At 42.2% G+C, this 27,569-nt stretch overlaps 1 protein-coding gene across 2 annotated transcripts in view; it reads left to right on the top strand.

Annotated features, from left to right (window-relative positions):
- Positions 1 to 27,569, top strand: part of CDH22 (cadherin 22) — a 604,297-nt gene that overhangs the window by 548,847 nt on the left and 27,881 nt on the right. For both annotated transcript variants that reach the window (XM_077459248.1, XM_077459250.1), the window contains exons 6-8: positions 1,454 to 1,621; positions 7,876 to 8,063; positions 25,541 to 25,794. In XM_077459248.1, the coding sequence (XP_077315374.1) occupies positions 1,454 to 1,621; positions 7,876 to 8,063; positions 25,541 to 25,794 (610 nt within the window). The remainder of the gene's footprint in view (positions 1 to 1,453; positions 1,622 to 7,875; positions 8,064 to 25,540; positions 25,795 to 27,569) is intronic.

Genomic DNA, 27,569 nt, shown 5'->3' with positions numbered 1-27,569 from the left:
CATTATATTCCCCCCTGTCAGAATGAAGCTCTGCCTTATTTACATAGGCAGAGCTACATCCTGTGTCTCTTCTCGACGATCAGTGGGCACCGGCGGACATCCATTGCCCGACATCCGCAGATCGGCTTCTACTCTTAGTAATCACAGCAGGAGTGGCACTTGCTCCCTAGGTCGAAGTGCAGAAACATGTGTATCTATGTATATATATATATATATATATATATATATATATATATATATATATATATATATATATATGCGATTTTGCACAGAACAGCCACCCTGTAGCAGTACATCTGCTAAGGGGCGGTCAAGATGGTTCTAGAATATGTAAACCCAACGTTTCATATTTCTGATATGTGCCTGCTGTACCATGTACTTGAATGAAAAAGTATGCTGTTCTCTTTGTATTGCTTCCTTTGTGTGAAATACCTGGTGTTCCTACCAGTCCATCTGCTTTCCTATTTTATTTTTTTAAACTGACTGACCACACTAAGCACAGCGCTGTCAGTTTTCTGGCTGTGCTGAGAAGAGCCTGCTCTGCTCCAATGATCAGATTTGTTTTGACGCCCCACCCTCTGTACAGCCATTCACTGGGAAGAAAAGCGTGATGAAGTTTCTCCTTCCCTAGCTCTCTGAGCTCGTTATGCAGCTGAAAACAGAGATTATGTGATCACTTATAAAAAAGGGGCGGGGGTATTTATAATGCTTTTTATATTATATATATATATATATATAGATATATATATATATATATATATATATATATATATATATATATATATATATATATATATATACTCATACTTTAATTTCTGTTTTAAACTGAATGGGTTGATTTGCAAGGTGGGGGTCTACATATACTTTAATTATTTTACATATTTTAGAAATATAGAAAATTCAAACATTTTCATATGGCAGGGGGCAGCAATGGTAGCCCAATATTTCTTAAAGACAGGTGACTTTTATTATTTTATTTCTTTATCATGTTGCTGTATTTAGAGATGAATGAGTGTAAAATACAATTGTGTCTGTTGAATGGTGTGGGACCGTGCAGCCACTATGTGGTCATAGTGGGCAGCACAATAAACATGACCTGGAGGGACATATTGAATTGTTTCTGGTCACCGCTATTAAAACCGGCTGCATTATTCAGCTGCCTTAAAGTCATGGTGAGTTTGATTCAAATTCCAGGCCAACTGCTTTTTTTTTTCCTCTGAATGTATGCATGAAGAGTTGTCCAACCTGCAGGGACTTGTACAATCCATGAATTATGACTGTCTTGCTTTTTTTATTGTGTGATCCTCCACACATCAGACAGACCAACATGGAAATACTCAGGAAAATTAAATATTGATGAATGGACGAATCTCCTGATTCTGACATCACTGATGAGATGCTGAGCTGTGAATGTATCTTGCATTATTTTACTTGATTGTTCCTTTTTATCTAGGTGTGATCCGGACGGCAGTGTCAGACCTTGATAGAGAATCTCAGGACCGCTATGACGTTGTGATCCAGGCCACAGATATGGCTGGTCAACTGGGAGGACTTTCAGGTTCAACAACAGTCACTATAGTGATCACTGATGTGAATGACAATCCACCAAGATTCCCCCAGAGTAAGTCAGAGAGAACAAGAATGAATCTGGTTTTATAGGTATGAATCTACTTCACGTAGCAGCTATTGCAAGGTTGTAGCCACTCTACCAAATACATTATGATTGACATTGAGCTAGAGGTTATACTAGAGGTTGTACTAACAAAAGCTAATATCTTCATCACAGTTCTTTGCAAGTTGGTTATATGAATACTGCTGGCCATATATCATATTCCCATCACACATCATCATCATAGAACAAGGTATACTGTATATTACCAGCACACCACAGATCTTTGAAATATTGTACAAACATTTATTCAGAGGATCACATAACATTGGTAAGGTAAAACGTTTCAGGGCCACACAGGACCTCTTCGTCAAGCATGGGTCACACTGCCCCATCCCCCCTTAATCTAACACAGCAGTTAGAGGGGTTTGTACACTTGCCATGGCCACTACAAAAATCGTATTTCTGTCACGTTCAAGCCATGACGCAATAGCGGTGCAACTGTATGGAATACATGCAATTGCGGTAGGTAGAAGAGGCATATAGCATGGAATATCTGAGATACTGTGGAGAAGTGGGAATAGAGGGAATGATAAACAGATAGAAAGTGTGGAAGGTGTTTAAGAACACAATGAGATATGTGGAGGCTGTAGGAGAATAAGACAGGGTAAATTGGGAGAACTGAGAGAAAGGGAGAAAATTTTGAATTTAGATAAGGGATAGACAGGGGCGGTTGGAGAAGGGCGAGGGGAACGGGGAGGATTTACAGGGGGATGTAAAATGTGTATATCAAATGTAATCATGTTGGAATTAACGGAATCTGTTTTGTATGTGGCTTCCATCTTCCTCTGGTCTTCCTTCCAGGTTCGCTTGATAGGTCAAGCTGCAATGGTATCACTCACGCACATGTGCATGGGAGTCACTGTCGCAGCACAGAACTCTGGAGGGACACCATGCCATGACGTCATTGGCTGCTTCCAGTGTAAATATCTCCTAAACACTGCAAGTTTAGGAGATAATCACTGTACCTCAACCTTTCTCCACCTTTTTAAAACAGGAGAACCCTTGAGAAAACTTTCCCGGGCTCAAGGAACCCCTACTAATAATTACTATATCTGCAACTCTGACTACATTAGTGTGATGGTTACCAGTTCCATTTGTTGTCATTGGGAGGACCCCCCCTTACAGATAGCTAAAAATATCATTGTTGTCAGTGGTTACTCACCTGAGAGCTCAAGGAACCCTTAGAAACCTCTCAAGGAACCCTGGTTGAGAAAGGTGCGTTTGGGAACTTGGTCAACTAAGTAGGTGGTGTAGCCAACCCTTTAAAAAAAGTATATGACATGTCGTAGGTCTTGCTCAGAACAATAGGTATCTTTTGCATTACCAGAGATAACATTCATTTATAAAATATAAGAAGAATTATACTCACAAACAAGCTTTAAAACAAGGCTTATAAATGCTCCAGCAATTAGAAGCAGTATCTCTAGATGCCTGCAACCTGGACCAAATATTTGGAGGAACCAGATGGCATCACAGACAGCTTATGCGTTATGAGGGTTTATCGTTATTAAGAAAGGTGCCTGTACCTACAGGTAAGCCTTATTATAGGCTTGAAATAAATGCAGTGTAGCGCAACACCAAAATCAACACACAAACAAATCAAAGTCCCATAAAGGTAAGTGTCCAATAATTCATTTAAATAAATGTGTCCAATTACTTACAAATAATGAAACAAGCGTAAAAATACTGTGAAAAATAATAACATGAAATAATATATATAACAAAACACCCAGTGTCTTTACTCTTTAAAAGCAGTGCATAGCCTTCACCAGATAGAGTGCCTGCTCACCTCAATACAATGAACAGAATGCTCATCCCACTCCAACCCAGATAAATCTTGTCTCCTCCTTGATTCCCAATAGACCAGTCCACTGCCCAAAGCACTCCTCCAATTCAGCTCCCATGTCATATGAAGCAAAAGGGCATAGACATAGTGTACTCTGTTTGATTTCCTTATTAAAATTCCCCGCAATAAAATTTCACTTACTGTTACGTACCTTGTAGTGTAGTCTGATTTGTAGGAGGAGACCTCTCTTACAGCTCTGGCTCAGGAGCCACTGGAGTCAGAACAGTGGCCTCGAGAGCACAGTGAGGTAGGAGTGCCTGTGAGTACTGTGATGGTAGGCACAAATGGTTGGATGGATGGATGCTGAGCCACCAGATTCGGGATGCCGGTGTCAGCAGAGGCAGGTGCAGGTCAGCGACCTGGGGAGCTGGCAGGTACAGGCTGGAGCGAGGTGAGACAAGCCGGCTCAAACACAGGTAGTCAGGCAGAGTAGGGCTGTCGCAGGAGCTGAGTCAGATGAACAGGCAGAGGTTGGCAACATGATATCAAGCAAGGAAGTCCTTTAGCAGAGTCAAATCAAGCCAAGGTCAAGGTTAGAGATAGCAGGTAAGTCAACAGTCGGGTCAATAAAGATGATCAGAAGGCAGATACAGGTTTTCAGGACATACAAGCTGCAGATCAAACAGCACTGCACTTGTGCAGCTGCTGTCCTTTTAAAGGCCCATTGGTGCCAAGCAGCGTCTACTGTGCACGCACACACATCCGACGCATGCCCCTGCGCCCACGCGTACACACACACATCCAGCACACGCCCTTGCGCACGCATGCCGCTAACCAGTTTGTTGGACTGGCACCCGTGTGTGCATGTGCGCACGCACGCACCTCTTACCACAACAGGTCCGTGACACTTACAGAGTAGGGCTACTGAAGAAGCCCAATTGTGGGATGCAACGCGTCTAGAGAGGACCTGAGCCTGTGACATCACACCAGGATTGCGCTGTACATGGTGGTGAGTCAATTGGAAAGATTATTTTAGCACTGTTAATTTTGCTATCTTGTAAGTGTAATTTTATTGCGGGGAATTTTAAGAAGAATCAAACCGAGTATACTATGTTGATGCCCTTTTGCCGTATATGACATGTGAGCTGAATTGGAGGAGTGCTTCAGGCAGTGGACTGGTCAAGTAGGAGACGAGATTTATCTAGGTTGGGGTGCGATGAGCTTCATTGTATTGAGGTGAGTGGGCACCCTATCTGGTGAAGGATAGGAGTGAAGACACTGGGTGTTTTATTATATATATTTTTCACGTTATTATTTTTCACAGTATTTTTAAAGTTTTTTCATTATTTGGAAGTAATTAGACCCCCTTTTTTTTAAATCAATTGTTGGACGCTATACTGAATTTATTTCAATTTAACATTTTGGTGGTGTGAAATCACTGTACAGTGTCTGGCTGTGCAACACACAATTAATTTGTATTCATATTTTAGTAATATTATTTTGCGCTAAATGTATTTATTATTTTTATTATAGGCTTACCTGTAGGTACAGGTTCAAAAACAGTGCTTACTGCCACTTTTAATAGGTATTTCATTTTAGATACAAGAGAGTAATTTGAACTGTCTTTAATTAAATTTTTATGAAGAAATTAATTAGCGTAATACCTAGAGGTTGCTATGGTAGGTTTGAGATAAGTACAGTTGTATGTAGGTTGATATGGGATATGGTGTGCACTAAATATGTCAAAAATAATTTCATTTTAAGTCCTGTACAGTTTTATCAATTACCCTTTAGGTGACGAAAAAATATATTTTAGCTTTACCAATATCAGTTGTCTGTGATTCTGTTTATCGTAGTCCTAGCAAGTTCTGAAATCCGTTATTGTAAGCTCAATTTAGCAGTCAAAGTTTCCAACAGAGGTAATGCTTGAAGGCAGAAATTACACTGAAATAAGCTTGTATTATAGATTATTAAATGTAGACTTTACAGTGCAGTTTAGAAAAAACAGAAACAATATAAAGAACTAATAAAGAGGAGGCATATGGTTTAGTGCTGAGAATAACGAGAGAGAACAGGTAACACAATCTCCATGTTTTCTGAATTGTTCTAATCACAGTAGACATCCTGAAGGATTGCTGGAAGCCAAGACATCTTGGCTAGGTTCTGCACCAGCTGTTTAAAGTACTTCACTAAGAGGCGTATTTATAAAGACCCGCGGTATGCACTTTCTGCACACCACAGGACATCACTGGAAATGCTTCACAATGCTCCTGCATTTTACATTTCATTTAAAAAATGTTGATCATTGTGTGGAGCATACAATGCATTGCATTGTGTTCTCTGCATAATAGGCTGGATGACAAGTTTCCTCCTCCAAGAAAACTTTTTTTGCAAATGAATTAAAACTGAATAAAGACTGCTCAACCACCTTGGAAAGCGGAGCAGAAGAGCCAGCTGAGCTGGTGAGGGAATAACTTTAGCAAGTTTGCTTTGAACTTGAAGAATAAATTGCTCCACAGTGCTTGCAGCTTCAGAGGTTAGTGAGGGTTTTTTAAGGCCCATTTAATAATGTGTGTTAAAATATGTAAATACTTGAATATCCACAAACTGGTTCACTTGAATGTATACATGCAGGAAAAAAAATGCAAATTTTGACTTTCCTTAACATGCTACCTCTTACCTTCTGAGCTTTTTTTTTGATCCGTTAGTGAGATGAGTGACCTCACTGACAAGTATAGAGGCTCAGGAAAGTGTGGGGTATGCCCAAATTTTACAGGGAAAGCTGACATTTGGATATATGTTCAGATGCCTACGTCTTTAGGTCTGAAGATCATTTTGATAGTTCTCAAAGGTAAGCTTTGCTTATGCATTTTGTCATCATAAGCTGAGCTTGAACTGTTTAGGTTTTTGGCTTGTTTATTGCCGAGGAGGATTCAGAGGGTACAGAGACAAGGAAGGCCAGGTGATGTACAAGCTATCACTATCTGTCATGTGTCCTTGAAAATTCAGCAGCAGACTGGTGGATTTATAAGATCATTAAGGTACTTATAAATCATTTTTGTATCTGCATATAGTTCATACTGCAAAAAGCAATAGCACTCTTCTCTCCATGACTAATATTTTGGATCTTCATATTTTGCGTTGCAAGGAAGATACTAAAGTATCTTCCTATATTATAGTATCCCCCAAAATTGCTTTAAGCAGTCTCCATCCATAGCCCCATTCTTAAGAAAAACAATGCTGGGAACATTTTGCCCTCCAGCACTTGTAACCAACACCTTGCTCTGCTGGGTGGAATGATCTCCTACCCCATCAATAAATATTACTTACAGTTTATTATTGTGCTGGGGTTTATTGCTTGCCCTGACATTTGCTGGGGGTTATTTCTGGGAGTTATGACTGCTGACCCTGACACTTGCTAGGAGTTATTGCTTGCCCTAACAAATGCTGAGGGTTATTGATGTGAGTTATCATTGCTGGACCTGACACTTGCTGAGGGTTATCATTGCTGGACCTGACACTTACTGAGGATTATCATTGTTGGCCCTGGCACTTGCTGAAGGTTATCATTGCTGGCCCTGACACTTGCTGAGGGTTATCATTGCTGGCCCTGACACATGCTGGGACTTATTGCTTACATTGACACTTGCTAAGAGGTATGATTGTGGGCCCTAATAAATGCTGGGGGGGGGGGGGGGGGTGGTTGAAGGGATTTATTATTGCTGACCCTGACACAGGCATGCCTGGGGCTTTACAATGTAAAACTCAGATGTAGTTCCTCGTCTGGCTATCACAGGTGCTGCATACAACCAAACACAGAAATCAAGGGCTGTACAAAAATACAACCCTGAATGTAGACTGTCTGCATCCAGGGTCATGCATCCATATGCATGCACATATTTACACAAGTACCGGTTTATACCTGTGTAAGCTACACACAGCTATAGTTTTCTATGAGCGGCTGTACGCAGCACCTGAGGTTTCCGGGCGGGGAAATACACCCATATTTTCCATTGTACAGCCCCAGGCACCCATGTTCCTAAGGCCAGGGACAAAGAAAAGCATGCACCATTTATTGCTCACTTGCAGAAATGGAGCACTACATACGCATAAATACTTTCAATTACTAGCAGTGCAGGTCACAAGAAAAAACACACCCATTTATTTTAGAGGTTACCAGTACTATCATATAGAATAAAAAAGCACACCTACTGGATGTAAAAGCAAACATATTTTAAAAGTGAACATGGATAACGTAACTAAAATGTGCCTATTAGAGCTCCCCCTAGCTGCAGCCTAGTAATGACATTGCTGGGAGGTCTATTCATTTAGATGCTACACATAGCAAAGGAATTGAATAAAAAAATGAAATCAAAGGAGACATTAATAAGTAACAGACCACCTCTCCACTTTTCAGAGCTATACCGGTTCAGTGTGTTGGAGACGGCTCCCCGGGGCTCAGTGATTGGACGACTGAAAGCTGAAGATGCTGATGTGGGAGAGAACACAGACATGTTTTATCAGATTCAACAACAAGAGATGGCAGCATTGTTCAGCGTTACAACTGATGCAGTCACCCAGGAGGCCATCCTCAGCATTTTTCAGGTATGGTTTAGAAAGATGAAAGACGAAGCTGAAATATCCAAAACCGTTGTAATGAGGCATTAAATAAATGTAATAAATATAATAAATATTGGATGAAACCACCCAGGAAAAATAGCTCAGCCATAGTTCAACTCTTAAAGGCTCCACTCCTGTATTTGAACAGTAAGCTTATGCTATGAAGGAGGAGGGTTAGGAATGGGCTATGCGCATAATCATTTTCAGAATGTAAGTTTTAGTGTATTTTAACATTCAAAGCCTACCTGTGCTGTATGCCTACATACTGTTTGACTGATGTCACGGCAAGCACCAACACTGTTAAGAGCTATCCCTTCACTTCCTGCCCTAGAGAGACAACAGGAAGTGTTTCCTTTTAAATGCCGCTTTATGCATTGACATACCTCCTTAAACCCAGTCTATCAGGACAGTTTGATCACCTGCTGACTTCACATCATCCATAGGCAGCTTAACTCTTAAATAAAACACAGAAGTTGAATCCAATGCAATTTTACTTTAGCTAATTGCAGTACAGAGAATGTTTTTTTCAGTCTTTTGAAGTGTAAGAAGATAATGATTTTCCTAAGCCCTGTCCATGCGAATAACTTATGCCCTGTACACCTGATCGGAAATTCCGACAACAACGTTTTGTTGGCCGAAAATTTGAGAGCCTGCTAGCCAACGTTTGTTGGTGGAAAGTTTGACAACAAATGTTCGCATACACATGGTCGGACTTTCAGCCAACAAGGTCACATCCAACATTTCCCATCGGAATATCCGACCGTGTGCATGAGGCATAACACTTACCGGGAAAACATAGAAGTGAGGAGGATCTAGCTAGGATTAAACTAACTTGCACTAAACAGAAGGGGAGGACAGAGGAAGAAACCACTACTGTGCCCCATCAATTGCTGCCAGTGTGCCCCATCAATTGCTGCCAGTTTGCCCATCAGTTGCCGATACTATGCCCCATCAATTGCCACTACGTTGCCCTATTAATTGCTGCGAGTGTGCCCATCAGTTGCTGCGAGTGTGCCCCATCAATTGCTGCCAGTGTGCCCCATCAATTGCTGCCAGTGTGCCCCATCAATTGCTGCCAGTGTGCTTATCAATTGCCGCTACTGTGCCCCATCAGATGCTGCTAGTGTGCATCGCCCGGAAGTCAGGACTTACCTGTCTCGCAGCGGGTCATGGTGGCGTCCTCCATGTCCACGCTCCTCTGGGGATGCTGGGACTGTGACATCATAAGTCTATATAAGTCACCACGTAACGTGTCCCCGGCAGTACAGCGGGAGAATGCGTTGTGTCAACATCGGAAGAACAGAAGAAGGAAGAAGAAGACGCGATGACGAACGAGAATACCGGGCCAACGCTAGTAAAAGAGCTGGAAGAAGATAGCAGAGAAGTCGGAAGAAGACCCCCGAAGTTGGAAGAAGACCCCCGGACAGCAACGAAGGAGAAAGCCAGACTCCTCCGCTAGTAAAAGATCGGCAAAAGAGCAGAAAATAGTGGAGGAGCCCAACGAGAAGACCCCCGAAGTCGGAAGAAGACCCCTGGAGCTGCCTAATAAACTACTTTAAAAACCTGTGTTGTGTGTTTTTTTTATTGACACATTTTCCCCCAGGTGAATGGGTAGAGGTATGATATACCCCATACTCATTCACATAGGGTGGGGGGCTGGGATCTGGGGGCTAAGGGGGGCTTAATAAGGGGGCTCCTGGATTCCGATAAGCCCCCCTCGGGAAGAGGTAAAAAGAGAAAACTGCGCTATTATCTAAACCCACCCAGTGAGCAGCAGCTCAAATCCCTATACAACGACACACAAATTATTAGTCCATATGTAATGTCCCATCAAGAACCGAAGGAATTCATGCAAAAGGATCACCAGGAACTCTGTGTAGAATCAAACAAAACACCCTTTAAAAAAGTGCTGTAAAGTGTACAGGATGCCACCACCAATAATAACTCTGGCCGCTTACCAGAACCATAGGTCCCTATTATATTAGACCTAAAAATGCATAGATTGATCGTCAGGATTGACACTCAGGATGGCAGACAGGAAATCTCTTGCCCCCAGCAGCGGGATGTCAAACAGCGATAAACAATTCCATATACGAAAAGAGAAATGCTCGCATAGCGTAAAACCTTTATAATTTATTTGTATAATACATAGATGTGAACTCACATTATCCAGATACAAGAAAAGCCATAAAAACATACGAGCTGGCCGGCTCTCGACTACCGCCTGTTAGTTCCGGGACTGGCGTAGAACACGGTGCCGTTCGGCGTACTGACGTCACCACGTTCTACGGCAGTAGTTCCTGCTGATCCTTTTGCATGAACTCCTTCAGTTCTTGATGGGACATTAGATATGGACTAATAACTTTTTATTTTGTTTACATTAAGTGTCATCATCAAATTAGTAATTTCCACTTATTCATTTGTATTTATTCGTTGCAATTTTATCAATTTATTTATTTATTAATTTTTGAGCACATATATGATATTTATTTCATCATGGTATCTGGAATTTGATTTTCATTTATTTTTTATTTTTAGATATAGGTGTTTCTTGTTATTCACGTTTTTTATTTGATATTGTTTGCACCTCTAATTCCAATTAGATCAGTATAAATTTTTTGATCACAGTTTTATACACAAATCTTTTTCAGCACAGCTCCTTATATTTGGTAATTGTTGGGTAGAGGCCCTTGTCCTCATCAACATGGGGACAAGGTGCTTTGGGGTGGGGGGGCTGCAGGGAGCCCCCCTTCCCCAAAGCACCCACTCCCCTATGTGGAGGGCATACGGCCTGGTACGGTTCAGGAGGGGGGGGCTCGCTCGTCCCCACCCCCTTTCCTGACCGGCCGGGCTGCATGCTCAGATAAGGGTCTGGTATGGACTTTAGGGGGACCCCCACGCCAGTTTTCGGCGGTTACCCTTAAAACCCATACCAGGCGATTGGGCTCGCAAGGTGTCAATCTCGCCGATGAAAGCGGCGACATTGACTTCCTTCTCTAGCCCCATCGTACCTGAACTCACGTTCAAAATGAACGGACTTTAGTCCGTGTGTGGGCTAGTTCGTTCATTTGGAAAGTCCGGTGAACTAGCACACAGACGAGCGGATTGTCCGTCGGACTCGAGTCCGGCGGACAATTTTGAGTCAAGTCTTCTTTCAAAGTTGGGAAGAAAAAGTCTGCCGGAGCCTACACATGGTCGAATTGTCCGCCCGGATAGTCTGATCAACACTGGGTAAACAGCGAATGCACAGCATTGCGCCCGCTGTTTACTATTTTGGAAGCCTATTAGAGCCTACGGCTGTAGTCAGGGTGCCTATTAGAGCCCACGACTCTAATCAGACACTTCCAAAAAACCCTGCCACTGTAATTCAGGTGCCTGGCGCCCGACAAGGGGCCAGACACCTCAAAAGGGGATGGCAGCAACGACCATAGATAGATTCATGCAATGCATGAATTTATATATGGGGGAGAGAGAGGTGACAGGAAAGAGGGGGCGGCGCTCCTGCGCCCTTTATGGACGCATCGCTACTGGTCTGCCAATACATGTTACAATAATGCTTAGGTTTGATCATTTTTGATGATCTTTTGCTAGACGTCCCTTTCAAAACAACAAATAGACCAGGTTGGGCAAATTCAGTTGGATTTTACATCAAGACCAAACTTCCCTATAAAAAAACTTCATAACTTCCCTATAAAAAAAAAAAATGATTACTAATCCCTCTGCCCATTGCAGTGCAAACAATTTATATTACCATTACAAATGATAATCTGTTTCTGTATATGGCCAGCATGAAAAAGATCAGGGACATACATGTTAGATCAAGGACATACAAGTTCTACTCCTCAGGGTATTCTTCCTTTTATCAGCTGTGTTTTTGTGTTAAACTTGCATTGATTAACTACATATACTTTGTCCCATAGGGAACAGAACTGTAAATAAAAATTATGATAGATCTTTTTTAGGCTTCATGCACACTGGACATTTTTCGGCTGCTACTTGGGGCATTTAGCATTTTTTTTCTTTTTTCCTGCCTCTAAACACCCCTGCATTATAGCCTGTGTCAATGCACACAAAGAAAAAAAAAGAAAAAACACAGTCAGCAAAAAAGACGTGATGTGGCTAAACTTGTCTATACGCACCTAACTGCTTCAACACTTGAGCGTTCATTTATTTCACTGGCCAGAATAATTTAATGCCCAAGTGGTTGATGCGCCTAAATGCGGTACGAGTTTACAAGCATCAAGCATTTTTTTTCTGCCAAAACTCTACTGCCAGGGGGAAAGGAGCCTAGGATAGTTAGTAAAATGTCTTGTGTGCATGAGGAGGCCTAAAAAAACCAAAAAAAATGACAGTGGAATGGCTAATAGTTCTTCGCCCTTCCTCACTAAGGTCTCATACACACGATTGGACTTTGTACAAACTTTCCCATGGATTTTTGTACAAAGGGCGTTGGCCATGAATACACACAGCAGGACTTTTTCAGCCAACTTTCACCAAATCACGTGGTTTTTCTGCTCTTTACCGCCACCTTTGGTCAACTCCTGTATTGTTGTCTGATCTTTTGCATTGGTTCTGAGCATGCGTGTTTGCACTTTGTACAAAAGTCCTATGGTTTTCTGTACACACGATCGGACTTTGCTCCATCTGACTTTGCCGGAAAGTTTGTCCGTTCGCACAGCCAACAAAAGTCAGATGAAAACCGAAAAATTTTGTCTGATGGAGCGTACACATGGTCAGATGTTGCCTTAAAACAGCTAATTTGCATGTTTGTTGTCAAAAAGTCAGATCGTGTGTACGGTCCTTAAGAGTGCTTCTGTTCAATTATTGTTGGAGCCTGATACCAAGACAAACTCAAGCACTTAAAAGGAGAAGTATAGCCAAAGATGTATTTTTATTCTTCTCCTATGGTTCACAGTAGTGCAGTTAGTTCTGTGACCAGTTTTCAGCCAACAGAGGGCAGCTTATGGTTGGGATCCACCCAAAAGCCTGGACTGGCACCTGGCTCAGCCTCTTAGCAATCTGCTGAGAGCCTGAGCAAGCCCCTTCCATCCCCTCCACAGCCTCACTGGAGGGGAAAGCAGAGAGCTGGTAACTTACACCAGCATTAGAGCGACGATGCATTCACCTAGGTAAATATAATTGTTTTGTTTTTGTTTTGTTTTTTCAGAAAGCCGTACTTCTCTTTTAAATGTAAAAAATACATTTATAGTTTCATAGTTAGAAAGGTTGAATAGACACCAGTCCATCCTGAGTGTCTACAATTGTCCCTATCCCTGTACATTGCACACTCACATTGGTCCGTACCCCAAGGAGCCCACAATCCAAGGTCCCCATTCATATACTAAGGGCCAATTTACCTACCTATATGTTTTTGGAGTGTGGGGGGAAACCAGGGTACCCAGAGGAAACCCACGCAGGCACAGGGAGAACATGCAAACTCCAGGCAGGTAGTGTTGTGGTTGGGTGTGGTTGGGATTAGAACCAGTTACCCTTTTTGCTGCTAGGTGAGAGTGCTAACCACTACACCACTGTGCCACCCATTTATATTTCATAGACAATGCACATTTGCACTAATTGTTTTTTTCTACGTGCCGTAAGTTGAACTTTAACCACTTCCCGACCAGCGCACGACGATGTACGTCGACAGAATGGCACGGGCAGGCATATTGGCGTACAGGTACGTCCAATATTCAATGCTTCCCTGCCATTGGGAGCGCGCCGCCGCCGGCGCGCTCCCGCACTGGTCGGGACCCCCGTGAGTCCAGTCGCGGGACCCGTGGACTCGATCGCCGCGGGCATCCCCGCGGTCGTCTCACGGAGCGGCCGAATGGAGGAAATGCTGTGTAAACAACATTTCTCCATTCTGCCTAGCAACTAGTGACGCTGATCTCTGCTCCATGTGATTGGAGCAGAGATCAGTGTTCACTAAATGAAAGCCCAACCCCCCCACAGTTAGTAACACACCCCCAGGAACACTTAACCCCTACACTGCCACCCACTGGTTAACCCTTTCACTGCCAGTGTCATTTACACAGGAATCACTGCATTTATATAGCAGTGATTACTATATAAATGACAATGGTCCCAAAAATGTGTCAAAAATGTCCGATGGGTCCCCCACAATGTCGCAGTCACAATAAAAATCGCTGATCGCCGCCATTACTAGTAAAAAAAAAATAATAAAAAATTATTAATAAAAATGCTATAAAACTATCCCTATTTTGTAAACGCTATAACTTTTGGGCAAACCAATCAATATTATTGCGATTTTTTTACCAAAAATATGTAGAAGAATACGTATCGGCCTAAACTGAGGGAAAAAAATGTTTTTTTATATATTTTTGGGGGATATTTATTTTAACAAAAAGTAAAAAATAATGCGTTTTTTTCAAAATTGTCGCTCTATTTTTGTTTATAGCGCAAAAAATAAAAACCGCAGGGGTGATCAAATACCACCAAAAGAAAGCTCTATTTGTGGGAAAAAAAGGACGTCAATTTTGTTTGGGAGCCACGTCGCACGACCGCGCAATTGTCAGTTAAAGCGACGCAGTGCCGAATCGCAAAAAGTGGTCTGGTCTTTGACCAGCAAAATGGTCCGGTCTGCAAGTGGTTAAATTTAATTTATTTATATATTCAATTTTTTTTCACAACAATGGTAGTGTGGTTTTCATGAAACAATTATCTGTAAATAACATTTTATATTACTAAGGCCCAAAGAGGCTATACTACTCTCTAAGGCATCCTTACAGAGAACTAAATGCAGATAAAGATCATGCTATTGTGTACTCGGCAGGCACAAGACGTCAATAAAAATCATATTGGACTGTAGCTTAAAACTGGCAAAGGAATTTCTTGGTAATTTACGAACACTAGATAGAACAACTGGATATATAGCCTTATGATATAACACAACAGTGTCAAGCTCCATTAGATGCACTCGAGGTTTCACCCTTCACCATGTTGACTTAAAAGCTTAAACGCTGTCTTATCTATATCTAGTAAAATCTGGAACCAGACATGAGTTATTCTAAGCGCTACGAGCAATCCCGAGCTGCCACCTACTCGCATCAAAATCCTGTGGGGGACAGAAAGTGATACACAACTACTGTAAAATTGCCCTAGAAGCTCTCCTTGTCAATCTTAAAGTACCAAGCTCTCAACAGTAATAATTGACGGTTGAAAAGAAATACAGTAGAGTAATTGATGGGATTTGATGGGTACCCCTGACCTAAGAAAGGTCCTCTAGTGGTTTGTGGGTTATTTACTGCAGTCACCTACATGTCTCTCAACCGTTTTCAATCATTGAACCCTTTAAAAGGTATGCAATCTCCAGTCTAAAATGTAAAAATCCTAAATGTTGCCTATCAATAGGAAATTTGAGACTGGGATGATGCACACAACCACTATAAAGTGGTTGTAAAGGCAGAAGGTTTTTTTTATCTTAATGCATTCTATACATTAAGATAAAAAAAGCAGCTCCACTCAGTCCCCCTAATACTTACCCTGAACCACATCTTGTTCCAGCGATGTGCACGAGTGCCTCGGATGTCTGGGACTCTCCCTCCAGATTGGCTGGGACACAGCAGCGGCGCCATTGCGCCTGCTGCTGTCAATCAAAGTTACTTAGCCAATGAGGAGAGAGAGGGGGCTCTCGTGTCTGATTGGACATAAAGAGCTGTGCCTCAGCTCGGGTGCCCCCATAGTAAGCTGTTTGCTGTGGGGGCACTTGATCGGAGGGAGGGGCCAGGAGCGCCGGTGAAGGACCCGAGAAGAGGAGGATCATGTCTGCTCCGTGCAAAACCACTGCACATAGCAGGTAAGTATAACATGTTTGTTAATTTTAAAGAAAAAAAAGAAACTTTAGTATCACTTTAACCAGTTGCTGACCGCCGCACACCGATATACGTCGGTACAATGGCAGCAGTGGGTGAATGGGTGTACCTGTATGTCCCCTTTAAGAGCCAGGGATAGCAGGCGTGTGCCTGCCAGGACATCGAGTCTGCCGGTCTCCATGCGATCATGTCACGGAGCCTCAGAACGGAGAAGTGCCTATGTAAACAAGGCATTTCCCCATTCTGGCTTGTGTCATGACAGAGATAACTGCTCTCTGTCCTTGAGAGCAGTGATCACTGTCATGTGACTTGAAGCTCACCCCCCCCCCACAGTTAGAATCACTTCCTAGGACACACTTAACCCCTTCATTGCCCCCTAGTGGTTAACCCCTTCACTACCAGTGTCATTTACACAGTAATCAATGCATTTTTATAGCACTGATCGCTGTATAAATGACAGTGGTCCATAATAGTGTCGAAATTGTCCAATGTGCCCGCCATAATATCGCAGATCGCCGCCATTACTAATAAAAAAATAATAATAATAAAAATGCCACAAAACTATCCACTATATTGTAGATGCTTTTGCACAAACCAATCAATATACGCTTATTGCAATTTTTTTTAACCAAAAATATGTAGAAGAATACATATTGGCCTAAACTGAGAAAAAAAAATGTTTTTTTATATATTTTTGGGGGATATTTATTATAGCAAAAAGTAAAAAATAATAATGTAATAATAATAACTGCAGAGGTGATCAAATACCTCAAAAATAAATCTCTATTTCTGGGAAAAAAAGGATGTCAATTTTGTTTGGGACCTTGCAATTGTCAGTTAAAGGGACGCATTGCCGAATCGCAAAAAGTGCTCTGGTCAGGAAGGGGGTAAAATCTTCCTGGGCTGAAGTGGTTAATGAAAATGACTTCACATCAGAGGTCCCCCCATCTCAGAGACCTGATAACAGGCCATATTCAAGAGCTTATATTGCTTGCTTTTGAAAAATTTATTTATTGTATTATTGATTACAGCACTGCATTAAATTGAGTCTTTTATATCAGCCTAGAGTAATGCCGCATACACATGACCGGACTTTTCAACGGACTTGGTCCGGCGGACTGAATCCGACGGACAATTCGATCGTGTGTGGGCTCTTCTTCCCAAAAGTCAGGCGGACCTAGAAATAAAACTTGCTTCAAATCTTTCCGACGGACTCGAGCCCGGTCGAAAAATCCAGTTGTCTGTCTGCTAGTCCAACGGACTAAAACCGATGCTAGGGCAGCTATTGGCTACTGGCTATGAACTTCCTTATTCTACATCATCATGTTCAAATCCGTCTGACTTTTGGAGTGATCATGTGTGGCCAAGTGCGTTCGTTTGAAAGTCTGGCGGACCTCAGCTGCAAAGTCCGTCGGATTGTCCGCCGGACTAAGTCCATCGAAAAGTCCAGTCGTGTGTACGCTGCATTAGACTTTAATAGTTAAATTCACTTTTACAAACATTTCTGTACATATAGTTATCAACTGACATGCAATGCTAAATTGAACCAGGGTCAATGAGCCCCAGAGTCTGTTCAGTCAGTGGTCATTATTGTAAAAAATCACCCGTGGGAGTATATACTGTACATATCCATGAAGCTATTGACAGTATATTTGATGGTCCTCAAGGGAGCTCTCCTGCAAGGCTGGTCAATAGAGCACAAAAATTATTGAGAGCGGGTCAGGGGCAAGGGAAGCTATCTACAAAGAAAGAAAGAGACTAAATCCAACCTCTCTTTTAAATGTAGTGTTTCCTGTCGAAGAGATTCTAATTTGAGTTTTTTTTCCTCTAAAATATTAATCCCCAATGGAGGCCTGTATGGTTGATTACTGTGTAATACATAAAAAATGGTGTATTTATTCCAAACAAATCCATATACCTGGACTCAGAAGATGTGTTCTTCACCCAGGGGAGCAATGCAATTAATAAAATATCTGTTTGTTTGTGCTTTACTAATTTATATGTGTAAATCCATGTTTCAACAAGATCAATTTCACCTTGTTATATGCAGTTCTGTGCTCTAATTTTCGGCTCCACTGACCTGGCCTGGCTTAAATAATTGAGGCTAAAGCTAAAAGAAAGCAATTCCCAGGTTGGCTGCGCAGTGTTCAAAAGTTCTTCCAAACGGCACAGCTTTCTTCACACAGTTATACTGTATAGGCTTGCCATTGCTGACCTCTACATCTGAAAAGGCTACATACCTGGCTAATCATCTGGCTTTAATGCCTAAAGAATCACTGATCTGGAACTAGTATCCAGATCAAGGGTCTAGACTTGAACTTTGATTTTACTGATTGCACGCCTGTTTTCCAGACCAATGAATTTCATAAAGTCAGAGACAGCTAGAAAGTTACTATACTCAGAACAATGTTTTGAAAATGCTAGCTACCTGGCTATTATGGCTTTAGTTTGGTTTCAGTATGTTGTCACTACATTGGAGCAATCGTAAAGATGTGGCCATGGTAGTGAGGCAGGGGTTGGAGGGAGGACTCACCAAGCTGACCGGGAATCCAACACTGACGGAAGTATAGATTTCTGAAGAGTCTTCAGATGGGCATTTTTACTTCAATGAGCAACATTCAGCAGGAAGCGAACATTTACTTATAATCAGAGCTTTTTTCAGAAGGAACCTGAGGGAATGCATTTCTGGCACCTTTAAGCATCGAAGGTATGTAATGACAATGGGTACTGGGATATGCTAGAGAGTCTATTGATTCTGGCTGCTGGGGGATCTATTGTCACTGGGAGGGATCTACTGTTGCTCGGGGGGTGGATTGTTTGTGGGAGGGATCTACTGTTGAAGGAGTCTATTGTTGCTGGCTGCTGGAGGTTCTATCGATGCTGGCTGCTGGGAGATCTGTCATTGCTGGCAGAGGTTTATTGTTGTTGGGTTTGAGCTATTGATGGGGGGGGGGCATTTTGTTACGAGGGGTCTGTTATTGCTGAAAAGATCTATTGTTGTTGGAGGGGTCTATCGTTGCTGGCTGCAGGGGATCTATTTTACTGCTTTTCTTACTATCACTAACACATTCTATACAAATTATTTAGCATGATGAAATGGTATTTGTTTCTGTATTCTCTAAAAGATGCAGAACTGAGAAGTGGGTAGGGGGTCGAACTAAAGGACAGTACTCCGAAGTGAGTAGTGGGGGGAGACAAGAGGACACTCTGAAGGGGAAGTACCTGCACCTATTCTCTGAGAAAAAAAAGCTCTGCTTTATGAGCCTGATTTTTTTTTTTTTTTAAGTATTATGGGCATTAGAGTCAAGAAATGTCCATCAAAGCCTTCCCATACAGGAGTTTTGCTTCATAGCTGAGGCTCTTTTTATATATATATATATATATATGTAGCACTAACCCCCGAAGGAGCTGCTGGTTTTACTTGGGCTTACCGTTACCTCACATGCTTGCTTCTCCGTCTTGGGGATCCCGTGGTAAATGGCCTAAAGAAAGTTGAAACTGACACTGAATCCTCTTTTGAGTTATTTATTTAGAAAAACAAAGTCTCTTAACAGAGGGTAGAGGGTTAGGGGTGAGTTCAGGCACTTAAATTGCAGGGTGAAAATATTGAAAGAATCCAGAGAATAAAACGGTTCCACACTGGATTCAACAACCCCTGGATAGACCTCTCTCACTAGGCCTAGCAGCCGGTAGGATGCTCGGTAAAGTCTCTGCCACAGACTTGTTAGATACACTTGAGCGTTACTGAGGGATGCGGATAAATTTAGAGAACTAACATATGGTACCAGGTTCTCTCAGCCGATCCAGCGATACCGTATGAATGTTGATCCAGGTTGCGTCTTTCAACTAAGCCTGCAGGCTCCTTCAGAGAAGCCAGCCTTGCGCACCGCCTTCTCCTGAAAGAGCCCTCCCCTGGAGTTCTTCAGTTGCTGGGCGTCTCCTTTCTGATGAGTCAGCACCGGACCATCCCTGGATGAGTAGGCCCCGCAATTCGTTTGGGCCCATCCCTTCAGTTGTGTTGCCTCAGGCCAGCCAGCCCCAAGACTCAGGATGCATAGTTTCATGCCCCAGGCCAGGAGGGCCATGGGGGCTAGGTCAGGAGGACCACCCAAACCAAAAAGACAGACAAAACTCCCCCGCCAACATGGTGTCGGTACCTTAAATACCACCCCCCAGAATGCACAGCAGGAGAACACTCCCACTGGGTTGGTTCCGAGAGACAAGTGGCATTCAATGCATCCAACTAGACTGCATTTCTGCTCTTGCCGGCAGTGACAGCAACACCTGCGGTCAAGGAGAACCCAGTGCAACTCAGCTGGACTGGTACTGAAACCAGTAATTTAGAGAAATAATCCCAAAACCCAACTGTGGCTTCAGGCAACTTAATTTTACAAAAACAATAGAGCCTAGCCAGTGCTACATACACATATACTATATATATATATATATATATATATATATATATACATATCTTGCATTACATACAGTATGTCATGGTACCACATCACATATAGTCATTCTTCTGGAAACATCATTCCCTTAGCAATATGCTAAGGTAATATTTCTTTATATGGCCTGGATTCTAAAAGCTGACATTTCTTGAAGAACCAGTAAAGGCAAGTTGATTTGATCATACATGTCCCGGATTCAAGCAACATAGACAATGACAAAAAGAGGATAATGTTGTGAAGGGCTTTCTTTGGACATGATATTGATAGCTTCTATCAGAGAGCTAGAGAGCTTCTATCTCATCAAGACTTTCAAAGTCGGTTTCTGCAATGAGCTCTGTGCCAAAGTATTAACCTCATGTGCTCTGCCTTTACCTTTTGTCAGCCTGGTATTACTGAGCCAGATCATGTTGGGTTTAAAAAGGACAAAAAGTGAGCAGGTATCTTAATAAAGTGAGGGTCCATAAGTAGGAGCTCCTGTATCGCTACAAAACAATTATGCTCTAATTTTAGTTGAATGAAGCACCCTCTGTGTACAGTAGGAACATTTAGTAGGGCTCCTCTGTAGGCCGAGGAGCCAGGGTTAATTTTTTTTAGAGTTGGCAAAGCTCCAAGGGCTGAGCCTCTGTTTCCTTCCCCTGGCTTCTGGAACTGCTGGAGAGTTCTAAAACTTAGAGGGCGGAGGAGCAGAAATGAGGCCTGAATATATATGGCGTCTCCTCCAATCCCTGGATGAGGCCCAGAAAGTGGAGATAGGTCATAAATATCCTGGAACCTGACTATGCATGTACAGAGTCCAGGGTCCAGCTGCCTGGAGGGGACCCATACGCTGAGGGGCTCTGCCCCTGGGCAGAAGGAAGGAGCCAGAGGAGAAGTGAGAGAGAGTAGCAGATGAAGCCTCACACCTTTTCAGCCTCAGCTAGGCTTAGTCGAAGCCACTCTGGAAGCTATTGGAACCTGTCCAGCAGGAGGCCTGTTCAGCAGTCACATGAGCAACCAAAAGATCTGAGTGAGTAGCTTCAACCACTACACCCCATAAACTATAGAGGAGAAGCAGGCAAGTGCTAAACTCGGCTACCCTTCTAACAAGGGACAGCTTACACCTTACACCTCTGCTTGGGGAACATAAGGAGAAGCCAGGTGTCTCGGCATTATTCACAGAGAGATAGCATTTGCAGTCAGTGTTATCCTATGGGAGGACAGCCTAGTGATTTTTGGTAGCAAAGACAGTTTTAAGTCCTCAATTTGTATTCAAGCTACTGTTCTGGGTATCCCATGCCTTTCCATCCCTATCCAAGTTTATCCTCTAATTAACCAAAAACAAAGCACCTTGGACTGGTTTTTGACTACAGAATGAATGTTGGAAAATTCCTGTTGCCTGGCTATGCATGTGAAGGAGAACCCAAAAATCCAGCAACTCTTAAGGGGGTAGCGCTACATGTATAAATGATAAAACTAAGTGTAGACTTCTATGTTATATTATTCTGAATGTAAGGAATGCTGGAAACATAATTTCTAGTAAATCTTTATTAATACAAAACATTTGAGCATTAGCTTTTGTAAGGGTTAAACATATCATGCTCTCTTTTTTTGCAGCAATCTACAGATAACATCACAGTCCCAGCCCCCACAACGTCACAATATAATGTTATTGACATGCATATTTGCACACTCTGTAGCTCCAATTTTGGTTAAAGTCAGAAAACTTAAAGTATGTGTTTAGATAATGGGAGGAAACTGGATCACTATAAGCAAACTATTGCAGGGACAGGGAAAAGATACAAATCTCATGCAGATCATGTCATTGGTCAAACATGAACCCAAGACAGTAAAGCTACAAGGCAAGAGTGTTCCTTATCCCTTTAAGACTACATACAGTCAAGCATGTATTGCCACTCTCCCACATAAAAAGAGATGATCCTTTCAGCACAAATATATTTAAAAAATGTCTGCAAAACTTCCAGAAACATGATGACAGGTTTATCAAAGTGTCAATCAAAACAAATTGAAACACTCTACCCGCATTTAATAATATAATTCTGTCTTTTATGTTTTCTGATGTAATAACAAAGTGAGCTATAATGGTACACCATCAAATACAAAAGTTAGATTGCAAAACTAGATTTTAACAACAGTAGGCACTGCAGGTGAAGTCTTGAACACAGGTGCCTTAGAGAAGAAAAAAAAACCCAGAGGGGATGGGACTTTAAGGGCAACAGTGTAGAATGGTAAAAAAATATATATTTTATTCAAAAAATACATATATACATACATAAATAATTTCAACAATATTCAGAAAATATAAAAACAAGGATAGTGATACTGGTAGATTCTCTGGTAAATTCCCATGGCACCTGGAATTGGGCAGCTGACCGCAGCATATTCAACAGGAGATTCACCCATTGGGGACTCAGCTCAACCCACCTCCTGTTTGAAGGACTTTAAATCCACCTCTGCCGCTGCACTGTTGGCACCTACAGTAGCAGCAATGCCCACCAGACCCCTCCCAGATTGTATAAGTACTTTGTCCATGCCAGACACTGACAAGCATGTGCCTTTTCTCTCAGAAACTTCAGCTATCACCTTGTCTGGAGCGCCAGAGTCTCCCAAACCCTTTTCTTTCTGTGAAGAGGAGTTGGTAAAGATCCCCTGTAGTATCCTGATATCTGACAGTAGTGAGGAGAAGTGTCCCACCTTGCCCAAGGCTGTCATTTCCCTGCCATGACTGCCTGAGGGAGCAGTGGCGCCAGTGTCTGTCCTAAAAAAAAGACTGGCTGCCGTAGTGCCCTCACTGTCCCGATAATGCAAACCTCCCACGAGGGTTGGTCCCCATTGGTAAAAGCTAACCTGACTGTTTCGACTTCAAAGATATTTCAATGCCTGTGTTCAACAAATACGGCTACAAATTTCCTTATATGCCTAAGGATCTCTTCCGACAGCTCAAAGAGGAATGGCCAAAGATATATAGCAGAGCTGTTTGGGAGAAGCTCCATGTTCCAAAGCACCTCCAAGAGTTCCTGCATCAGAAAGGGTAAGGAGATCCACCTGTGAGCACTAGGACTGTGCTGAACAAACTGGGAGTCACGGATAGCATCCATAGACAATGCCCACATTGACTGTCACCCCACAGGGGTATGTCTGGGCCACTACAACATATTAGTTAGGGTTAGGGAAAAGACATTGTTCTTGCTGTACTTCCATGTTTCATCTCAACAGTAGAGTTTGTTAACCGTTCTAAGTCTGGTCTGAAGTTATTCACAGGGGTGCATGTTGGTTCTGGCATATTCCAGAGAACCTGGGTCTGTAATTGCATTATGGGGTATGAAGTAACACCACTACAAGGGACTAACAAGACAAGACAAGACCAGCAAGACAAGGAATAGAAGTGTAGTCACTATGGGTAACCAAATGTAGGAGTAAGCTAAAAGCAACCCGCTATTAAGCATGGTACCTGGTAAAGGTGACAGGTCCTCTGGTAGTGAGGGGGTTGATGTCTTGGCTCCCTCCCTAGCAGTTAATTTCCCATGGCAACAGACTACCATAGCAGACTAGCGTTAGGGAGATCTATGGCTTAGTCACATGGTATGGGAAAGACAGAGATAAGTGAGAGTATGCATGAGGTCCACGCTAGGTGGTCTGCGGGACCCCATTCTGTTGCTGGAAGTGAGTTAAAAGATGTATGCTGGACTGGTGGAGTGGGTGCAGGCTCATCAGGTCCCACCTAATGCAAATTACAGTGTGTAGTGACATGGGTCAAGTCACTTTTCAAAAGAACTCTGCCCTTTATTACTGCTCACAGTAATGAGTATGAGTCAGGGGAACTGCCTTATTTTTTGACTCTTCACATTACTGCAGTCTCTGCCTGGTACCAGCATTCATGAGCGCACTCAACATGAGTGTTATACCACGGGCATGGGCACAGTAGACATACACATACATACCTGCAGCAGTTTTTAACTTGATGTTATACTGAATTTTATGCTTAAAGCACCAACAATACTGAAATTTCTGAAATTCCAAATCCTTATGCTTTGTTTTTCACTTGCAGTGCACATCAAAGCACATTGTAAATTGGGGTGCACAGTTGTGCACATGTGCTTTTCAAAATTAATGGCAACACTCATTTCAAATGCATTTCTATGTACTTCAGCAAAGCATGTGCATATTGCCATAGAGCAATATGCGTGAATAGGCCCTTGCTGTTCTTTCTCACATTCTAAGTTTAAAGGGCAGTGGATTGTTCTATACTCCATGGGGCTCCGCACATCAGTCTTCATTTTATAGACCATTCATTCAATACTGTATGGGCTGCGGTGTAGAGCCTGCTGTGGTTTAAGAAGTTACCTTTGCTTAATGGAGCAGAGAAAAACCCAAGATTGGAGGAGAGCTGGTCATATTACAACGTACTTGGACCAGTCACATGACTCTTCCCCCAGGTTGTTTTTTTACTGCACCTTTTATTAGGGCTCCACAGATTTCTGACTTCCAAAGCCAGTGGAGCTCTAACCACGTGTGTAAACTACATCATTGTGCTTCATAAATCTTTTATTTTAATTTTTTTAAGAACAGCAATATAGTTGTGGTATGGCCCCTATAAGTCGGCTCACTATAAAGCACACCCTAGGTGGCTGATATGGTATGTCAACAGATATTATTAGAGAGACAAAATGATTACAGTGAACCACTGAGAGCTCCCTTTAGGGGCTAATTTACAAATCTCTACATTTAATACAGTAATAATTACAGGCACACTGCAATAAATAAAAAATGTGCTCCCTGAAATCCACTATGCTTTCCCTTTAAGTTGATTTGTGCAATGTGTTAGATACTGAACTTAATGAATGTGATCACAATTACCATTATTAACTTTCTTAGATATGGTCAAGAGAACAGAGCTCGTGAGTCTCCATTCTATTTATCACACATCATTTAAATTCCCCTGCTAAAGAACTTTCTTCTCCTATCTAAAAGTAATTACAGAGCTATCATTAATAAGCATATTCTTTAATGTTTGCAGGAATTTGCAGAGCATTCATTTTCATATAAGTTACTTATACACTAACTGGTATTTCCATTTCACTTTCTCTTTCCCTGTTGACCCATTTATTTTCATTCACATTATTAGCAAAACTGGGTCTCAGAATGTTGGGTTTACCATTAGATCTTTGTCTTTGTTTTGCAGCCCCTGGATTTCGAGAAGCAGAAAGAGCACTCTCTGGTCTTAGAAGCTCAAAACCGCTTTGTGGATCCCCGCTTCTCGGATTTGGGAACTTTTCGGGATCAAGCAATTGTGAAGGTGTCAGTCCAGGATGTGGATGAACCTCCTAAGTTTCACCCACTGAGTGGGGTCATTGAAGTTTCTGAGGATGCACACATTGGATTAGTGGTTGTAGTAATTACAGCTAGCGATCCAGACAAAGCCAACAACTCAGTCAGGTAACTTGTGGGTTGTCGTGATAGCTTATATTAATGGTGCCTGTATTTGTCAATGCAGCTCTTGTTGTGAACACCACCCCCCTCAAATTACTGATTCAGGTGTTTCTATGGAAGGGTCATGCTATAGCATACCTCATCATTTTAGACCATAGCTTCTTTCCCATTTTGTGGCAACAGTTTTGGAAAGGCACTTTTCTTTGTCAGAATGACTGTTCCCCTGTGCACAAAGCCAAATTCATGAAGACATGGTGTGGTGGAATTTGAGTAGCCTGCACAGAGCCCTGACTTCATCCCTATTGAACACCTTTGGAATGAATTGGAATGTTAATTGCAAGCTAGCTACCTTTTGTCCAAAATCAATGCCTAACCCCACAAATGATCTTTTGGCTAAATGTTCAAAAATCTCCACCGACAAGCTTCTAAATCTTGCGTAAGCCTTCCCAGTAGACTTAAGGCTGGTATAGCCATAAAGAGTACCAAAGCCATAGAAATGGACATGGTTTATGAATCAAATGGTCAACAAGCTCAAATATGTGTCATGGTCACAAACCTTCAGCCTTATGGCATAAATAAACATGGAAGTTGAGGGTGGGAGTTTCCAATTTGTGATTCTGTAAGTAAGTTGGGCAAGGCAAAAAAGTCTGCGGCCTAACATGCAGCTTCTTGTAGGGCAATATTATATTCTGCTTTAGTTTGTCCTCGCAGAATGATCCCTGATAGTCTAAAAACGTTTGTCCCAATTGTCTTCTCAGGCACAGACATGATTGGAAAGTCACATACTGCTAGCAGCTCTTGTATTTGTCTATAACTATCTAATGTTTAACCATGGTGAACATGGTACAGTCCAATGCTGATCATCAGAAGTGAACCAGAAAAGAGGATGAGATGCTAAATGCCAGAGGATGACTTCTATACTAGTTGTTGGAACAGTAAAACTGTATGGAGGTACAGAATAGATGGGACAGATAGGCACCAACTTATGTTATCCTAGTGCTAGAATTATATAATATATAGAGATGCAAAGAACTTTAGAAACATCCTACTATCAGAAGGTATGTCATCAGGGGTGGACTGACCATTGGGCCACTCGGGCACTGCCCAAGGGCCCCATGCCACTAGGGGGCCCCATCAGGGTTGCCAGCCTCCGTAAAACCAGGGACAGTATGTAAAAAAGTGTGGGTTTTTTTTTACATCTGTCTCTGAAATGACCCTTACCGACATCCTTTTGGTCTAAAAATCCTGAGATTATAGCTGCCCCACCTCTCCAGTACCTTCTCAGCCAATAGAAACATGTCTGTGTATACTGTGTGATTGTATACTGTGTGTGTGTTTGTGTATACTGTGTGGCCCCATAATCTCCTATTGCCTGGGGGCCCCATAATCTCCTATTGCCTGGGGGCCCCATGAGTTGTCAGTCCGCCCCTGTATGTCATAGTCAAATACTTAATCTATCTACATCTGTTTATTAATGAGACTGTGAAATTGAATTTTTGTTAGCTAAAACAGCCTTACTTAGTACGGTTTTAAGTTCATTGCTCACAGTAACCAGCCAGAATACTTTTTGCATCAATCAGTTATTTTATGAAGCAGACAGGCAGTCGATAAAATGAATGCGGACAATTAATTTTAATTACCTAATCTGTCAAGTACACTAAAGGGGGGCTCACATTTTCTTATTGATAGACACAGTTGGCCATTCGGTAGCATAAAGCACACTTCCTGTCACTCAGGGCCAGATTTCCTTCAGCGGAGCCTATACATACACAGCCCCTGGC

The sequence above is a fragment of the Lithobates pipiens genome, unplaced genomic scaffold (genome assembly GCF_037356315.1).
Source record: "Lithobates pipiens isolate NorthernLeopardFrog02 unplaced genomic scaffold, aLitPip1_a1.2 Scaffold_28, whole genome shotgun sequence".
Classification (NCBI taxonomy): domain Eukaryota; kingdom Metazoa; phylum Chordata; class Amphibia; order Anura; family Ranidae; genus Lithobates; species Lithobates pipiens.
This window is presented reverse-complemented; position numbering and strand designations above follow the sequence as displayed.